Source organism: Podarcis erhardii (genome assembly GCF_964252035.2).
Source record: "Podarcis erhardii genome assembly, chromosome: Z".
NCBI lineage: Eukaryota > Metazoa > Chordata > Lepidosauria > Squamata > Lacertidae > Podarcis > Podarcis erhardii.
In genome coordinates, this window is record NC_138504.1 from 50285773 (window position 1) to 50305116 (window position 19344).

The 19344-nt window shown below is 43.6% G+C and overlaps 1 protein-coding gene across 9 annotated transcripts in view; it reads right to left on the reverse strand.

The window, feature by feature from the left end:
• The window catches only part of DENND1A (DENN domain containing 1A), a 269468-nt gene that overhangs the window by 85591 nt on the left and 164533 nt on the right, over window positions 1-19344 (reverse strand). For all 9 annotated transcript variants that reach the window (XM_081847502.1, XM_081847498.1, XM_081847500.1 and 6 more), the window contains 2 exons: window positions 15712-15812; window positions 6165-6210 (listed from right to left, as the gene is read on the reverse strand). In XM_081847502.1, the coding sequence (XP_081703628.1) occupies window positions 6165-6210; window positions 15712-15812 (147 nt within the window). The remainder of the gene's footprint in view (window positions 1-6164; window positions 6211-15711; window positions 15813-19344) is intronic.

The following is a 19344-nucleotide window of genomic DNA, read 5'->3' on the forward strand; positions in this document are numbered from 1 at the left end:
GAAATACTTATCGCTGACAGCTGCTGCTGCTCACTAACAGAGCAACAAACCTCTCTCACGCCCCAGACAAAAGTGGAAAAGGTATTGGTCGGGTGTGTGCATGCTGCTGTTCAGGGCTGCTTCCAATGCTGAACCATCAGGCAATCTCAAGACACAGAAATTCTCCTAAAAGGGAGTTTCGGCTCCCATCCACTGTGTGTGTTTTTTTTAGACCACAATAAATTCAGCTGGGCTGCCACTGGCACATTTGTGATGAGGATATCTGAAGCTATATCACACAGGTCAGGTTATATGCAGCTGTCTTAAACAGGGCCAGAACCTTGGTCCACAAAGTCCCGCGCCCTTTTACTCTTTTGGCAGAAGGTCTCCAAGAAAAGATGTTCTCAGTTAAAGCCTCTTAGAGAGCAGATGCTGGGGCCTTCTGTGCACAAAGAATGTTATGGCCACTTTCTGCAGATGATGACACTCTCTGAAGTCCGTTTCTAGCATAAATGCAACTGTCAAGATGCTGCTTTGTAACCCAAAAATAGGTGGAGTCCATTCCTATCTTTCAAGTCCAGTCAACAGCATCCTCTGGAAGGAGAACATTTCTGTGGCTTGCCCTTCAATAGTTTCCTTGCCAAAAAGTCTGAGCCTAAATGTTTTCTCAAGTCTGGGCTGGTGGTAGATATAAACACTCACACATGACAAATGACATGTCATATGACACGCATGCAGAACCATGGGTGCTTAATTCTGTCCATTTTAAGAAGCATATGCTGTTAGGTCGGCCTCTCCATCTGGCCCAGGGAAAATCTGAAAGGCACCTGAAAAAAAGTTCTGTATCTCAAACTCAACAGGTGTGGTCTTGAGAGACCATGTGGATGCTGGTCCAAGCTCCTTCAAGGAATGGCAAGATAAATATTTGATTGAAAATGGCTGCTGAACATAAAGAACATTAAAAAGGTTCAGTTTTGGCCAGGAAAACTTACAGACAGGTAATTCTAGTTACAGATAGGTAGCCGTGTTGGTCTGCCATGGTCAAAACAAAATAAAAAAATTCCTTCCAGTAGCACCTTAAAGACCAACTGAGTTAGTTCTAGGTATGAGCTTTCGTGTGCATGCACACTTCTTCAGATAGGTAATTCTGTGTGAGATGATCCGATTCTGTTATCTACCAGCTATTTATCAGTGCTAAACACTTATTATTTCCTAATATGAATTCAATTAGTGCAGTAAAGGGGTGTTCCATTATTCATGCAACAGAATTCAACCTTGCTTATAAGCAGCGGCTTATAAGCTTCCCTTCTCCTTTGAAGTTGCTTTACGGATGGCTAAATGGGAGTCATATAGAATGACTGACTAGGTGATGATAGAAACCTTGGAAAATACGGAGTTGTGCAAAGCTCCACATATTCCACTCTGGGGGAAGTGGGTTTGTAAATCAAAAACAGGCTCTTGGACTAAAAACAGAGATTACTTTATCTCACCAGAGAGCCTTCCAGTCACAGCAAATTAGATGTAACAACCTATGGATGTGTTTTGATATTTTAACCCTCAAATATACTCTTGTCTACTTGCATTAGCAGGTTAACTGCTGCTTCTACAGTGGTCCCAAACGATTCTGAGCACTAAACTGAAGTCTACCTATATTTCCAACACAGATGGATATATAGATAGTGGCAGACAGCAAAGGGTCTAGATAAAAGTGAGCCAAGGAACTCTCTCCATGCTCCTTTTAGGAGGAAATGGGGGAGGACTGGAGTAAGAGTTCTCAGATTCTGAGCAGTATTACCAATAAACACAGAAAGCAGAATACAGTAAGCAAAACAACTTAACTACGAGTTACATAGAACACCAAACTTTTAAGTTCAGGAAAAACAGAACTGGGGATATGAGAATAGTTTATAAAATTGTCAACCATGCAGAGTGAAGAGAGAGGAACTGTTCCACTCTGTGAAAGTAAAAGGACTTTTTTGAAACAAGTTGTGGAAATGCAGAAGATTGAGGTGCTTCACGCAAATCACTGACCTAAATGGCCACGGGATTTGCCATGGCCACTGAGCCCAGGAACGTGCTTGATGCGAAGTCAAAGTATTTGTTCATCTGGCCAACTACTGTCAAGCTGGCAGAAGCTCTCCAGGATCTCAGGTAGTGAGGTGTCTTATCTGCCACTTGCCACCTGATCCTTTTGATTTGGAGATGCTGGGGATCCAAGCAGGGATCGTCTCCACACAGAGCATGTGCTCTTCTTTGAACTATGGCCTGTTCCTAAGCAATGCCACAACATTATTAGATGAACACAAAGAGAATACATTCCCACCATGGCAACTAGGCATGCAGCCTCCTTGTTTAGAACTGCCCCCCTCTTCCCCCCTCTCTAATCACCAGAGGGTGGGGTGGGTCTCTTCATATTGTCTTGCTGGGGAGCTTCTAAGGGGAAATCTGATTGGCTGCTGTTGGTAGCCAATCAGAGAGAACAAGATGGATCTTGGTCACCCCATGGGGCGTTTTTATTTATTTATTTATTTAGCTTTAGGGCTCATGTGAAACACCACCATGCTCATGTTCTTTTCATGAAATAACAGCCCTGAAACACGTTGGACGCCACTTGATGAACTTTTGTAAAGCAAAACAAAGGGAAGCTTGGAAACTATGGACCCGTTAATGCTAAGCCAAACCCTGGTTTAGTGGTCCTCTCCCGGTCCTCCTGCTGCTGTGCCACAGTGACTTAAGCCATGCTTTAGCTTAGTGTGTTGTTCAAACCACAGTTTGAACAGTAAGCCATAGGTCTAGACTTGGCTGCAGTTCACTGTTTGCCTGGAGCAAGACAAATCACAAACCTCAGTTCAGATGCCCTCAGTGGCACAACAGCAGGACCAGAGAAAGTGCAAAGAAGCAACAATTTCCTCTCTGGGAGACCATGCATTTGCTTTAAACCATGGCTTGGTTTACTGTGTAAAATTCATCTATGAATGCCTCTTCGAACTCAGCAAAGAGAGGGCAAGAGAACCACTAGGGATAGCCTGCATCTAAAGCAGCAAACTTTGGAGAAGGTTAAGCAGACACGTTGCTTTGAAGTCCACCACTAGGACAGTGAGAGATTTTTACCTCACTGTAAGCTAACTTAAGGGCAGGATACCTAGTGATCAGCACACACACCGAACATGGGAGACTGAAGCTGCTGCTCTCTAGATTTACCACAGCAACACATTCATTTAGCACAGTGTGCTCAAGTCCTACACACAGCTAGGTACTCTGATCTAAAACATGGAGGTGGGTGAGGGGACTACACGCTATTTACAAGTATCTGTAAAGACTCACAAATGTGGCTTGGGAAAGGTGATTTCCATCACTGAAAATGGGGAAGGAAAGAATCACAAATAAATACTGTGAATTGCAAGAACAGTTGGGGAGGGGGAGGGTTGCATGTTATGGAGCCTGCATGACATTCCTTACTTTTAAGTCATCCCCATGGGACAGAGAAAGAGCATTCAAGCAACACTCTACACCATTAAAGTCAGGGCCAGAAAATGATTCCATTGGTGCCCTGTTTCCCAACTCATTGCCTTCTCATTATGTTTTCTGAATCCCAAGCAATCCTAAAATTGTTTGTGGATTCAAGGATAGTTTCAAGCAGGAATTAAAAACTATTATTTCAGCAGGCATTCCTTAGTTGATATTGTTCTGGATTTTCTCTTCTTTACTTTTCTGTTTTTACTACTGTTAGTTTGTGCTTTGAAGGTAATTCATCTTTTTATGTTAAGATACTGTAAGCTGTCTTGAGCTGACATTTTGCCGAGCAAGGAAGGATGCAAATTTTAATATAAACAAACAAACAAACAAACAAACAAACAAACAAACAGGAGGTAGGCCTCAGGTCTAGCCTATGCAAAGAACAGAAGAAGAGGGAGATGAGATGAGAGTTGTGTGCTACTTTGGCAGCACAAGTTCCTTGCTGCAGTTCTGAATTTAGGTTTTGCAATTCCCTATCTGTATAGCCCAGACAACACCAAAATAGTATTACTGCAATGTCTGAAAGATGATTTATTCCAAATAACCGTGCTGATATTTCTTCCTGTCAATCAATTGCACTGTATCCAAATATTATGGTTATTCCTGTTCAGCTCCATCAGTATTTTGAGCACCTGGAACGGAGAGATCTAAGGGTCGCCATTACACAAGCTCAGTGAAATGAACTGCCCCAGATGGATCACAATGCATGTATTAACGTTGCTCAGAATATTAGGGAGTCTTTGTACTAGTGCTAGAGTATCTGTCACATTTCTTAGTACACCTTCTAGGTGTACATGGAGCTATAAGGTAAACATATTTTACCATCATTGTCAGAATTCAGAACAAAATATAGTCACAGTGCACTTACTGTCCACTAAGAGCAGGTATGTCATGTAAAGGAACAGCAAAATTAATTGGCATTACTATTATTATTATTATTATTATTATTATTATTATTATTATTATTTTCTTATACCCCGCCCATCTGGCTGGGTTTCCCTAGCCACTCTGGGCGGCTTCCAACAGGAGATTAAAAATATACTAAAACATCAGTCATTAAGAAACTTCCCTTCAGATGTCTTCTAAACGTCAAACAGTTATTTATTCCTTTGACATCTTATGGGAGGGTGTTCCATCATTTTTTATTGTAATAACTTGGGAAAACATTTTAAATTTAATGGCTCTAAGTAAGGATGTTCTTGTGAATTTTCTTCCTGCTGTGGAAAGTGCAAACCAGATCAATACATTAAGTTTATTTGTTTATTTCCATAACTATGAATCTTTCACTGACTGTTTTCGGTTTTCTGACTAATGTTCAGAAGAAACTAAATGTCTCATAGACTTTTTGCTGAAATTCTATGGTAGTTGGTAAATAAAAATAGGAAAACAATCTGTTTGTAGGTGGAGGGGCAACATTTTTTAAAGTGATCGTTTATATAGTGCCACACATGTGCATGGCATTTTTCAAATTATAAAACGACAGATTTCCACCCTGAGGGGCTTTTGGCCTAGAATGAGATGGGGAACAGGACCTTGCCAGTGGCCCAGATCCTTGTCTCCCCCACAAACATGGTCCAACTGATAGGTGGGTGGAACCACCCATCTGTCAATCACCTGACATCATAAGGAGTTCCAAAGTGGTCACTGTAACCATGACTTATAGAGCAACCTCTGAACACCTGCTTTCAGCGCCAACCAGCTGATTGGCACTTGAAGTGTGCCATCACAGAGACTCATTTAAACCGCCTATCAGCTGATAGTTGGTTTCATGGAGCCTCTTTACAGGTTATGCGGATGGAAAAATAGCCTTAAAAGCAAACCATTTTCCCTTCTGTGGTGAAAGCATTTGTATTCAAACAGCTTTAAATACAAACTGCTTTTTCTGTGTAAAAATGGAGCATTTCTTCCTTTTCACAGGCAGCAGCTTGTATTCAAAGTGCTGGAGGAGGCACAAACAGCTTCCCCCAGGCCCCCTGGCTGCAAACAGGCAAATTTGGATTTGATTGTTGGGATTTCAGCTGCACAGAGCTCTTTTCAAGCCCCAACAGTTAGCTGATCCTCGAAGCTTGCAGAAAGCCCTGTGCTGCATTTTGTCTCAAACCCTGGAAATCAGCTAATACAGTGGTACCTCGGTTTACGAACATAATCCGTTCCGGAAGTCTGTTCTTAGACTAAAACCGTTCTTAAACTGAGGCGCGCTTTCCCTAATGAGGCCTCCACCGCCAGTGCCCGTTCCATCGTTCGGCTTCTGTTCTTAGATCAAGGTAAAGTTCGCAAACCAGGACACTATGTCTGGTTTTGTGGAGTACTTAAACTGAATAGTTCGTAAACAGGGCTGTTCTTAGGTACCACTGCAGTTGGGGTTTTAAGGTGCCTTGCAAATGGCTTTGCTGATAACATCTAGCAACTGATTGGCAGTCCTGCCAAACTCTTTATGGCCCAGCTGCAACTTCGCCTGCGCCCCCACCTGATGGGGCAAGTGACTGTAGCTTGACAATTATGGTCAGGCAGGCCTAATTAGTGCCATGGGATGGAGTTTCCCCACCCCTGACTAACGAGCAGGATAAAAGTGCTTTAAATAAAAGAATGAAGAAAATAAAACCATGCAAGTCAAGACAGAAGTCATAAGAACCCATTACAGGAAATCAAGGGTGAAGAGATGAACTTACTTCCACCAGGCTTAGGTGTATTCCTATGAGGTAGGGCATTGGAGCTCTGAAACAAAATAGAAACAACTGGTTTAGTATGAGAGAGAAAAGTTAGGAAGCCAATTAGGATTACAGTGGTGCCTCGCAAGACGAAAAGAATCTGTTCCGCGATTCTCTTCGTCTAGCGGTTTTTTCGTCTTGCGAAGCAAGCCCATTGACGGCTTAGCGGATTAGCGCTATTAGCGGCTTTTAGCGGCTTATCGGCTTAGCGGATAAGTGGCTTATCAGCTTAGAAAAAGGGGGGGAGGGAAAAAAACCCGCAAGACATTTTCGTCTTGCGAAGCAAGCCCATAGGAAATTCGTTTTGCGAAGCACCTCCAAAACGGAAAACCCTTTCGTCTAGCAAGTTTTCCGTCTTGCGAGGTGTTCGTCTTGCGGGGCACCACTGTATTGTCACATGGAATCTAACTGGAAATGGTGATGTTCATGCACACAAGTTTGTCACACTGTCCACATGATGTCATTATCAAAATACAAGACTGTACTCTCTCTCCCCACCCCTCTCTCCCGTCTTCTCTCCCCCCCCCCACATTCACATTTCAATTGTAGAAAATTCAGTAAGTAAAAATAACCCCGAAATACATCCAGTCACTGCTGGTGTGGAAGAACATCGATGCATTGGGGGTGGGGGAGGTTCGGTATGTCATGCGTATGCTGACATTTCAGTTGGCGGCCTCTGTCGCTGCACCCCTACGTTCCTCACCTGAGCACAACCCTCTTTTGCCTGGCATGTGTAAACTCTTAGGTGCCAGCTGCACATATGGAAACATCAGATGTGAATTACCTCTTTGCAATATATCGCCTCTATCTGGAAGCACCCTAGATAATGGAAGCAGCTCTGTGCAGAAAAGCTCAGCATCATACTAATTCCTGTGTCACCTGAAGCCCAGAGCTTAGGAGAGGCACCAGCAATTGTATAAAAAAGGAATATGGCCCCACAGCCCTTAGAGGCCCCAGGAACTAAAGAACAGATGTAAATAAGTTACAGGAAGTGACATCAGCAAGAATATCAACCAAAGCTCTCTTAGAAATCAGATGCTCACACGTGAAAACTCAAAGTACTATTCCAGGCCTAGCATCATATAAACACACAAAGCTGCCTTATGCCAAGGTCTGATCCCTTAGCAGCAGAATTGTCTGCTTTGATGGCTTTGGCAGACTTTCCCCAGCTAATTCCTCCCTCAAAATACAGAGGAAGCCATGGGCTGACATATTAAACATTCAACTAAAACACAATAACATAATACTAAACACTTAAGTAACAAGACATGGTGCTACAAGATAAATGGGATTCAGATAAAATCCAAGTGCAGACTTTTATCCCGTTCCCTGACCCTCCACTTTTTTCACATTCCTCAAGCCCTTACACAAGTAGCACAATTTTACATTTCTCTCCCCTGTGCCAGGAGATGCGACTAGTGCTGCAAAGGACGCCATGAAGACAAGACCTTGAGAGCAGAGCCCAGGCAGGAGGATCCCTGGTGCAAGTCTTGTGGAAATGGAAAGTCCCCGTCTCAGCTTCCCATTCAGGGCCTTTGCATACAATGTTTGTGTTGCAGTAAAAGGGAACAGCCCAGTTAAACAGTCCAGCTAAAGAGCTACACAAATGCAAGAACGAGAGCATCCTCCCAGCAGAGCGAAGGTAGGGTTGCTCCTTCAGAAAGAGGCCATTTAGGGAGGGTTGGCAACCAACAGGTTAGTGGACTTGCTTGGCATTATGCAATAGAATCTTAGCCTAGTCATCTCTCAGCCCAAAATTTTTAAAGTTGTTAGCAGAGTTTTTTAAAGCCCTGTAGGAAGGAAGCTGTTGTCTCTGAGTTTTTAATCCCCAAATTCACCCACAATGCCCCAAAGTGCATGTTGGGTCATTAAGTGTTCAGGTTAAGGAAAATGAACAGGCAGCCAGCCACCCACCACCTGGAACTGGGCGGAATCTCACACCCTAGGATATTTTTGCTTGACATTGTCTAATGTTTAAGAATCATAACTAGATAGTGCCTTTGAAATGTACTGTGTTCCAGGGCTAAAGCTACACCAGGTCAACCTAAACTCAAAGCAGTACACCATTTGTGTAGCCACAGAAAACTCCTGTCTTCCCTGGGCCAGTGGCTGGCTAGGCTGCCAGCTCTGTTCCAGAAGTAGACATGGAGCCAAAATGTGTTCCTAATTAAGTAGATTCAGTAACAGGACAGCTTCAATGTCAAGAATACAAAATCTAAACCTTGGCAGGAAGTCTTAAGGCTGCAAATGTCTCATCTTGTGAACCTCGGAAAGGATAATGAAAAAGAGCAGGAAGAGTTCACAATTCCATAAAAAGCGGGGCCTCCGCTATGGCGTCCAGGAGAACAGCCTGTCAGAAGGGGGGGGGGAGAGTCGGATCTGTAAAACTTAATTAACTGCTTTGTATTGATCTGTCAGTTGTCCTCAATTAATCAAGGAATGCAACAGGGAGCACAAAATATTTAATACAAGTGTCAAAATCAAAAACATCTAAGATATTGCAAAGCACAAAGGGGCTGAGAAAGACAAGTGGAGAACGTAAGTGCAAAGAGAAGCTTGTCTCCACCTGCATAGAATGAGGCTCCCAAAGTCTGGTCTGCCTGTCACACTCATGTCCTGTCCACACACTGATGACTGCAGATGATGTGTGGGCATCAATCGGCCACCAAAGGTCAAAAGCAGCACAAAGTGGGCTCTTTTATCACGTCATGCACAATGGTTTCTGGCGGAGGCTATTCAGAAACCCAAAGGGGTAAGTAATCAAATAATGAGAAATGAAGTAATATGTGAGCAGACCAACCCCTGCACCTTGGTTAAGTTTTGGGAATAAGCAGACATCCTTCAGAATGCTCTACATATGAGAGTGACCAAGGCTAAGGCCACAGTCTACAAAAAGAAGAAAAAGGCAAGGCCCAACAATGCATAAGCAGTGCTGCACTCTTTCCTCTCCAGCCCTCTTGACCGGAAAAGAGGAAGTGCTTCTCATGCAACACATACTTAACCTATGAACATTTTCATTGGCAAAGGAAGTTTTGGCGGCAGCAGGTCTATGTGGCTTTAAAACAGGGCAATGCGAAGACACAGGAGGTTAACTCGATGGGAACCCAGCAGCCCCAAAAGACAGGGGTGCAATCTCTTCAATTCATCTGTTTTTTGATAAATGGATGGCGGGGGCCAACATGAGGGATGATGTTGCTATGACCACCTGCAACAAGTCCCAGAGATTTGGATGTGTAGGCGAGGCCCACACCCACCAGCCCTACTGAAGAGGCTCCTCATGAGGCTGGAGGAACATCGCCCGGCTGTGAGTGTGAAGGCCGCTCCCTGCAAGGCCCTTTCCACCTGGCCAGACTCACCAGCCCTACGAAAGAGGCTCCTGGGAGACCAGAGGGGCATCACCATGCCTGACAACAAATCCCAATTATTGGATTCTCTTGCGCTCTTTTTGTGCCTGGCAAACAGCCGTGTTACGCTTATGATAATATTTTATTCTCTTGTTAATTATGCTGTTTTAAATGTGCATTTTATATTTGACTTCACTTAGCAATGTTTTCTTTTGAAATGTTTTAAGATTTTTTTTGTTAATTTTATATTAGGTATGTATTCTGTAGTTTACCTCCTTTGTAATGTTTTATTTTGAAATCTTTAAGATAATACTTTAATTACGTTGCTTTGACTGTATACGCTATATTTGACTTTCTTCAGATTGTTTTATTTATGTTTTATTGATTTAATATGCTGTAAACCGCTTTGAGATTTTCCTTAAAAATATAAAGCGGTATAGAAATTAAATAAATAAACAGGGTGCACTGAGTCTATGAAGGCCTTTTGCAATTTCTGCGCTTTGAGGCTCAGCTGTTGGGAAGCAACAACAGGATCAGGCAACAACAGTCTGCAAGCCCTACTTGGGCACTTCGCTAAGGCTCAGAAACAGGATACTGGGACTTGAGTCTGAGAAGGCAAATCTCTTATTATGTTGCTTATTATATGGCCCAACAGTCCAATGCAAGAGTGGCTAACATCTTCTTGAAGGTGTTGGTAGACTGAAACTCCCACTGTCCCTACCCATACTAGCTGTGGGTGAATAGAACTGTAGTCCCTCCAACTTACAGAGGCCACAGCATAGCCATCTATGATCTAATGGCACTTATTTTATGGGGCAAAGAGATGGGGGAGAGGAAACCCACACAATGTGGTTGTTGCAGCATCCAAACTTGAAGCTTGGTGTGGCGTTAGAACCTCAGCCAAGAGTAGCACAATGCGGGCACTGGGCATCCACGCCTCCTACCACTCACCAGCTCCAGAGCTCCTCAGAGGTGATGAGCACAAATTAAAAACAAGGCTGTTTGTCAGCAGCCAAAACCCACTCCGGCCGAGTGGGGCAAAACACTATTTCTGCAATATACATAGTTATATAAGCAAAAACACAGCTTGGGCCTTTGGAAATGAAGAAATGCCATGCATCCTGCCACCTCCCAACGAGAATGCTGTAACGGGAGAATGCTGATTAAATGCTGAAGAACCCAAGGAGTCAGTAAGCATGAATATGGATATTGTGGACTTAATGGCAACATATTGCCCCATTCATTGCAGCGGCATTTTTACAATTAGTTTAATTCATTTCCTCTGGCTAACTAGAGGCTGCGTTAACTACTCACCCTAGAGGTGGGCAGCTACTAATTGGAAAAACTGGCAGGTGAAATTAAGGGAGATTTTAAGCCCAAATGCTACCAAGGAAAATATTGCTGTTTGGGACAAAAAGTATTTTTAAAAACTGACGCGAAGGGGAATCTGCAGCCACTCAGGGAAAGAAAAGACCAGCTCCAGTCATTAAAAAGGAGGAGTGTCACCAAAACCTGCCAGGTGCGGTTTCCACTACGCACTTCCTCATCTCCTGAACAGTTCTGCAAATTGACACATAACTGCTGGCATGTATGATCCACGAAAGACACACAGATGCTCTAGGTAAAATAATGGAAACCGCCCCCCCAAGCTCTCCTGTACTATATTTGGGTCATAAGAGACTGGGCAGTGATGCCTGTGCAAACTTTATCTATATCTATATCTATATCTATATCTATATCTATATCTATATCTATATCTATATCTATATCTATATCTATATCTATATCTATATCTATATCTATATCTATATATCTATATATCTATATATCTATATATCTATATATCTCAATCAGGTGAAAGCAACACAAATCTAGCTGGAAAACTCTCAGTCACTTAAATTTCTCCTCTACCATCTGCTTCTGTTTTTGCTCTTTTCTTTCTCATGTCACAGCTGCAAAGAAGACAACCAAACACCAACTAAAGGTTAGCAATCTAAACCCAACACAAAGACAAAGGAAGAAATAATAAAGATCCAATTTGTGGGATCCAAACCTCCCCTCCCTCCCTCTGAAAGCCCAGGCGGGGGGAGGCGGGAGAGGGAGGCACGCAGGTCGTGATGATTTTGTGCCCAAAAGCACCTTTCCAGCATTCACACCGTTTTCAAAAATAGATGGAAGTTATTTTGGGGGGAATGTATTTATGGCACACAAACTGATTTATTCAGACAAGTATAGCGTGCTATTATCGCTCTAATTAAAGTTCACATCAGCCTACGGTAATCAGTTGTTGTGTCTGCAAAAGTGCAATTAGATTCTTCCTGGTAATTATAGGGTTTTTCTAGCTATGCTTCCAGTTTGCTTACTTGGCTCGTTCATTCCAGTGCCCCAACTTCAGCCGTTCCCGTTCCCAGAAGCCTTCCTGGGGCAGAAGAGCCACCACAGCAGGTCGGGTGCAGCGCTTGTTCCCCATCTGCATGCACCTGCATTCTGAAAATGCTGGGCCTGCGCTTTTGGCTTTGGTGGGGAGCCAAAGTGGACCTAGTCTCCTGACCCAGCATTGCTGCTCCTGTGTGCAACACACTAGCATCCTGAGAACTCCTAGCAGCAAGCAGCAAGACAAAGCTGGCAGTGACAGCCTCCCCCCATGTGTTAATTACAGGCGGGCAGCCCATTATGCAGAGAAAGAACACCCACTGGCCGTGCAAATGAGTGGGAACTGGCCCTTCCTGCACCAGAGAGTGAAATGGAAGATTCATTCCTCCAGGAGATAATAGTTTCTAGATTCCATTCCGTGTCTCTTTGACATGGGGATGTACTTAACATTTAAATAATCCACAGAGGAACAAACCTCCTTGAAATTTACATGTTTCAGGCTGCTCACACTTCACTTAGAAGGCTAGTTATCCCTGCTGGTGCCTTACTCAGAAGGCATAGAACATATATATATATATATATATATATACACACACACACACACACACACACAGAGAGAGAGAGAGAGAGAGAGAGAGAGAGAGAGAGAGATTGCTTAAGAAAATGCATGAACCAGATAATAAAATTATCAGCCAGATAGCCCTGCCCCTTTTCTCCAAAAGCAACAACAACAACAATCCGATGAAATACAAAACCACCCCATTATTCCCCCTTGTGGTTACTTTTTATTTTGAACTGGTCTCCAAAACAAGATGTGAGCACCATGCGACGAGGCCTCACTCTGACTGCACTGGCTGCCAATGGCACAGACAGCACTGCATGCCGTTTCCAAAGTGGCTCATCTGCTCATCTGCTGTGAGAGTTGCCACAACTGAAGGGTGGTATAAAATTATTTTAAAATGGCAACTTGGTACTGTTATTCCACACTAAATATTGCCCCAAGGGGAAACTCTTTAGGAGCGTTCACCCCTAAAATCACAATTATGTTTCAGAGATTCCAGCTGTTGGTGACGGCTTCTGCATGTTGGAGAAGCAAGGAAACATGCCTACAAAATCAACAGGAGATGTGGGCATTCTTCACAGGTGCCAGATCGGGGGAATCGCTCCCCCTGCCCCACCTTGGCCTAGGGGGACAGAATAGGGCAATGCAGATACTTTATTTAAAATGTTTATGCATTTCCAAAGCTCAAGGCAACTTACAAAAAACTCCCCAATAAAACCCAAACTGCCCACATAGCGCACATCTGATGTTGTCTGCCTGTGGAGCAGCCATGCAATTTCTCCATTATACGTGGACTGGCACCACCAGTAAGTATCTGAACCAGCCCCTGTGCAGAAGGCACTCATGTGCACTTTCCTGGGACCATTAGCTGGCTCCATGTTGGCATTCTTCTCATTAATTTATATATGAGCTAACAAATGTTCTTTACCAAACCTATCTAGCTAGAAAACAAGGCATCTTCCTCTTTCGCTCCAAGACCCCCGTGGGTCTGTGCCCGGGCTCAGCGGGACGCCAGCCTCCAGGTCAATCAGGTGCTCTTCAGAACCTGTAGGCCTCCTCTTTGCAAAGCCCGCTATTCCTGCCCCCGCCACTCCGCTCCTTGGAGGGAATTTAACAAGGTGCAACACAAAGCTAACAGGATCGAGAGAAATGGGAGCAGCGTGAGGCTAGCTGGCAAATTGTAGGGATGTTGCCAATAGAGTGGGGGGAGCTGAACTTCAAAAGCTATTCTTAAAAAACGTGGCAGGTGTTTATTGGTAAATTTTAAGTTGCTGCCAAAGCAAGGAGCTTTATATGTTGCCTAATGCAGGCGAGGGGAGCGGAGCGAGAAACCATTATTTATTCTCTGCTGAGTAAATGTATGTAACTAACCAATATTTTTGCCAACAGGATACTGTAATCAAGGGGGAGAAATAGCTGGGTCCCCTAAAGTAATTATATTTTGTTGCAAGTCATTTTCTCTCAGAGGCCCAAAGCAGCAAACAGCAACTTTTCCTGAGCAGCTGGTGTGGCTGTCCCCAAACACACCACAATACTAATGATCGTAGCGGCAAAGTTCAGCTAGTTTTGAATTTATTAAATTTATCAGCCACTTCCCACAGCCAAGGAAGATTCAAGTGACTTACATTTTATATAAATTTGGTATCCCTTTATAAGGTTCTCAAACAAACATTCCAATGGCTGGTATCCACCAAACTCATAAACGAGGTTATGGCGGGACTTGACAAACTGACCATCTGTTCCAGGAGGAAGGGTGTGTGGGTGCAGGGGTAGTTCTTTGTGGTATATGTGGGGGGAGGGAGTCGCTGTTCTGGGTTTTGTTTTGAAAATGAATCTTATACAACAAAAACAAAGCAGAGTGCACTCCATAATCATCACTTAAAAACAAAGTTATCCTCCTCTCACCTACTGCCAGAATGAACACCAACTAGGTCACTAAAAGCCATAGCACTATTGTTGTTGAAATGCCTGGGGAAAGAAATACGCCTTCCCCTGACTCCGAAAAGCGGACAGTGCTGAAGGCAGGTGAGCTTCCCTCCCTCCATAAACAAGAGGCTGCCACAGAGAGGGCCTGCTCCCTTGCCGCCACCCTCCAGACATCTATCGGAAGGGAGACACAGAGAAAGGCCTCAGGTGCCAATTTTAGGACCCATGTAGATTCATATGGGTGAAGGGGTTTCTCTTGAGGTGTTGGGGTTTTCCTGAATTCAGCCTGATACCACACAGAAAACATGCAAGAACAGTCACCCCATCACCCCTTGAGAGCTCAACACAGGAGGGAAAAATGTGTCCGTGACTTGAGGGCATCAAAGGTGTTAAAAAAGCTGCATCTCCTGTTCTTAAAATGGGACCAGTTACAGATAGGTAGCCGTGTTGGTCTGCCATAGTCAAAACAAAATAAAAAAATTCCTTCCAGTAGCACCTTAAAGACCAACTAAGTTAGTTCTTGGTATGAGCTTTCGTGTGCATGCATCTGAAGAAGTGTGCATGCACACGAAAGCTCATACCAAGAACTAACTTAGTTGGTCTTTAAGGTGCTACTGGAAGGAATTTTTTTATTTTGTTTTAAAATGGGACGTCTGTCTTCACCCAAGGACTGCAACTTGAGAGATGTGCAAAGGCACAGTCGGAGTCACTTAGCTATAGTTAGCAAGGGAACAAGAGGCACCTGAGGAGTGGAGGCTGAGATAATGGACACCAAGAATTTGAGCAAACTGCCACTGTGAAAAGAGGATGCTATATGCTATGGTGAAACAAGGAATGAAAAGGAGCAGGTTTCACCACACACTCTGCAAACATCCAATTTTTATTTAGTGCAAGACTATCTGAAAGTCACAATAAGAGCAGGTGGGAATTAGCAAAGCAAAGCAACTTCTGAATTTGAGGAGAGGAACTCAAAATAAAGGGAAAAAACCATATTGCTGATCTCCTCTCAACTCAAATGCAGACAGTGAGAGTATTCTATATGATTAAATTCCTTTATGAAAATATTCCATAGGAACATATGTTACAGCAAGTTACAAGTCCTGTACTATTAAATTAGGCCATGAAAAATCTGTATCTCTGGATCAGCCACTTAATATTCACACACACATGTTTTTGACACAGATTTGAACAGCTGCATTGTTAAAAAACCAAACAAAAAAACCCCAAACCACTGAAATCTTTAGAAGTTCAGGCTCATAAGACGGAGGTTCAGTTTTAAATAAAAAGACATGTGCAGCCTTACCCACAGTAGTCCAAGAGGTGTGGAGGAAGGACAGGAATGTAAACATGTTGCCAAAACATTGGGTAAAGCATAGCTGCAGAGCCATGGATGCAGGCGGTTAACTGAAAGGCAAAAGAAGAGAGCAACATCAGCACATGCATGCACAAGAGGCAACACTATTCCCAACAATCTCCAAGGTAGAGACAACGCATCCTCTTGCCAGCTCCATCACCACCCACTGTCCAGAATGCAATGAAGGTGAAAAGGCACGTCAAGTGTTTAAGACCTGACTGTATGGGCTGACCTTTGTCAGAAGGAGTTTATGGACATCGACATCAACATCATCATCATCATCAAAAACATGTTTTTATTAACAGATTTCCCATACCTTCAGTGTCTCTGTTTCAAATTGTAGGACTTTTCATACAGGTCAATTACAGCCAATTTGAGACATTTTTGTTGTAGACAATGTGGGGGTTTAGGGGGGAAGAGAAAGGGGGAGAGTAGGGGAAAATAGAGAAAGAGAAAGAGAGAAAGAGAGAAAGAGAGAAAGAGAGAAAGGAAGGAAGGAAGGAAGGAAGGAAGGAAGGAAGGAAGGAAGGAAGGAGGTTGGGGAGACAGTAAACTTTCATTCTTCGCAGAGTATATGAGTGGTGCTTGGTAGATAGGTATCTTATTTTTGCTGGCGGAGAGAGAGATCAGAGGACCCAAAGTGTAGTTGGTTGCAGTTGATTGGCTGCAGGGTGTTTTGATGGGGGGAGGGGGTGTTGCTAGGTTAAGTCAGCCATATTGATTCATATGTCATTGGAGTGGATCAGTCGTTGTCTTTCTAGCCTGTGTATGTAGTAAAACGAAGCCACACCAGGGTCCTGTTTTGTTTGTTATCATGATAGTTTCAGTTCATTAGTTTTTCTAGTAGGGGGGTGTACCATACATGAGACTCTTTCAGGTGGTTTGCAATCTAACAGAACCACCTTCGCCACTGGGGCCCGGTAAGGACCCCAAGATCTTCTGCAATGATTTTGCAAAGTTTTTTGCCGATAAAGTCGCTCAGATTCAGAAGGAGGTAGACTCCACCGTGGGAGCAGGGCTGGGGCAGGAGAGTGCTAGAGCCCTGTCTGGTCAAGTTGCATGGAATCAATTCCAGTCTGTTACCTCCGAGGATGTGGACAGGCTGCTTCGACGAGTGAAACCTGTCTCCTTGATCCTTGCCCATCCTGGCTTATAAAAGGGCTGGGCGATGGGCTCTGCAGGGTGGTGAATGCTTCCCTCTGTGAGGGAGCCTTCCCAGACCCACTGAAAGGCAGTTATTAAACCGCTTCTTAAAAAACCATCTTTAGACCTGGCCAATATGGTCAACTATTGCCTAGTCTCAAATCTTCCATTCTTGGGCAAGGTGGTTGAACGAGTGGTCGCTGAAAAACTCCAGGACCTTTATTGTTTGTTTACAGATAGTTGCTGTAGTGATATCATCTTGTTTCGATTGCAGTAGCCACTGTATCACCACCCTGTTCATTGTTTCTGGGTTGCTTAAGAAGACACATAGCTGGTGACGGGTCTGCCAGGGTTTCTGGCTGTCCACTCATTTGTTTTGTATTTCTTGTATCGGTATGAGGTTTTAATTTTTGCAGAAGTCTATGAGGTGGTGCAGGCCTTTGACTTGCCTGGAAGCTCTGTGCTGCATAGTGGAACTCTGGGTGACGGGCCAAGGGGATTAGCAGGGATAAGGCCGAGGACATTGCTCCTGCTTTTTCCTTCCGTGATTTAAGTGTGGTCTGTGTGAACCTGCTTTGTGTTGTGGGGCTTTTCTTTAGTTTGTTTTGGAAAAATGGGGAGTTTAGGGACTTTAGAACCACTTAAAAGTGGTTGCTGTTTTTTAACTGCAGAATACAATTAATGGCAAGTCAACTTTTGAAGGGGTTATGGTGATGCCTGTGTTCAGAAACTTCATTTAGGTTACTATATCCACCAAGGCATTTTCAGCAAACAAGATGGCAGCTTACTGGGTTACGTTATCCTATGGAAGATACCCAGGGAGAAGTACCAAAAAGGTGACATATACAGAGTGTTATTTTTCTAGAAAAAGAGGTGCTGGAACTCACCATTAACACCTCCCTTGTTCTCTTAGAATGGCAATGGCGCCCACCTGAGAGGTGGCAGAACTGAGTTCCAGAGAGTTCTAGCTGGAAAAAAGCCCTGCCTATCCACTTCAACCCATTGCTTCAGCTCATTTTATTCCTTATTCCAGTTCTGCTAGTAGCTAGGAGTCTGGATCCTGGCTGCAGGTGGTTCTCTACTGCAAGATCATAGCTGGATATAAGGGGGTAGCCAGAGATTCTGGGGTGCATTAGGGAGGAGACAAGCATTTCTGAACCTTAATGCAGGAAAGCAGCCACAAAAAAGAGAACAAAAATAGATTTCACCATTTGCTACTTGAAAAACAGATGGATTTTTAATCCTCCTTTTCTTTTCTTCCCCCACAATCACGCCCAGGGGAAGGCTGCACATGCCAAGCGTAATCCCTAGGCAGGTTTTTGTGACTGAGATACAAACTTCTCAATGTGAAAGTCAGAACTTTGTGCTTTGCTCTGGCTAAAATACAATACAGAGCAGATTCATGTAGAAATAGTGCTGCACAACTCTACAACCCAATTTCACCTGATGAAATCACTAAGTCATTACTCTGTTCTGCTGTTTCTTTCCTGGCCCACCACCAAAAGAAATAGAGCTTACAATAACAGCTAATATTAAATTTCCCCCCCTATACAGATCCAACTCTTGCCTTTCATCATTTGCAAATGGCATCTATCAAGGGTTATTTTATGCCATTGTACACAGGGGAAAAAACCTGTTCACAACAAGGGGTGTGGTCTTCACCTGAGCACAAGAGACTCTGGCAATGCAAATCTCCTGCTAGGAGAAGCGATGGGGGGGGGGGGAGAATGAGGAAGGGGGATCAAGCAGTTAATGGCCCCCATGCACTGAATACACTCCTTAATTCACCACTTTCCCCTACACTCCTTTGTGACTATAAATACTGGCTTTCCTAGTATAGAGGAAAATTAATCTATTTGAATAATAAAAGCTTATTGTTGATTTATTCACCAACTCATTCAGCGGGCTTGGTAAACTCAGTGAAAAGCTATACTGGAATTTAACTCAAAACTAGCAGATGTCATAAATCCCCATTTCAGATAAGGAAAAGGACACACATTAGTTAAGGGAGTGATGCTTGAATTTTCCTTGAAGCTTGAAGCTGATTTACCATCGATTGTTTTATTTGATGTTTTAATTTGTTGTAAACCACTTTGAGATTTTTCTTTAAAATATAAAGCAGTATAAAAATGATAACAACAGCAACAAAAACAACACTTCCACAAAACCTCTACTACATGCTGAAGAAGCAAAACACAGGAGCAGCCAAGCTACTCTCACAGAATTTGAGCTTGACTACGCAAAAACCGGGGATGTGGCTGGCGCTTTGGTCTAAACCACAGAGCCTAGGGCTTGCTGATCAGAAGGTCAGTGGTTCGAATCCCCGCGACGGGGCAAGCTCCCCTTGCTCAGTCCCTGCTCCTGCCAACATAGCAGTTCAAAAGCATGTCAAAGTGAAAGTAGATAAATAGGTACTGCTCTGGCGGGAAGGTAAACTGA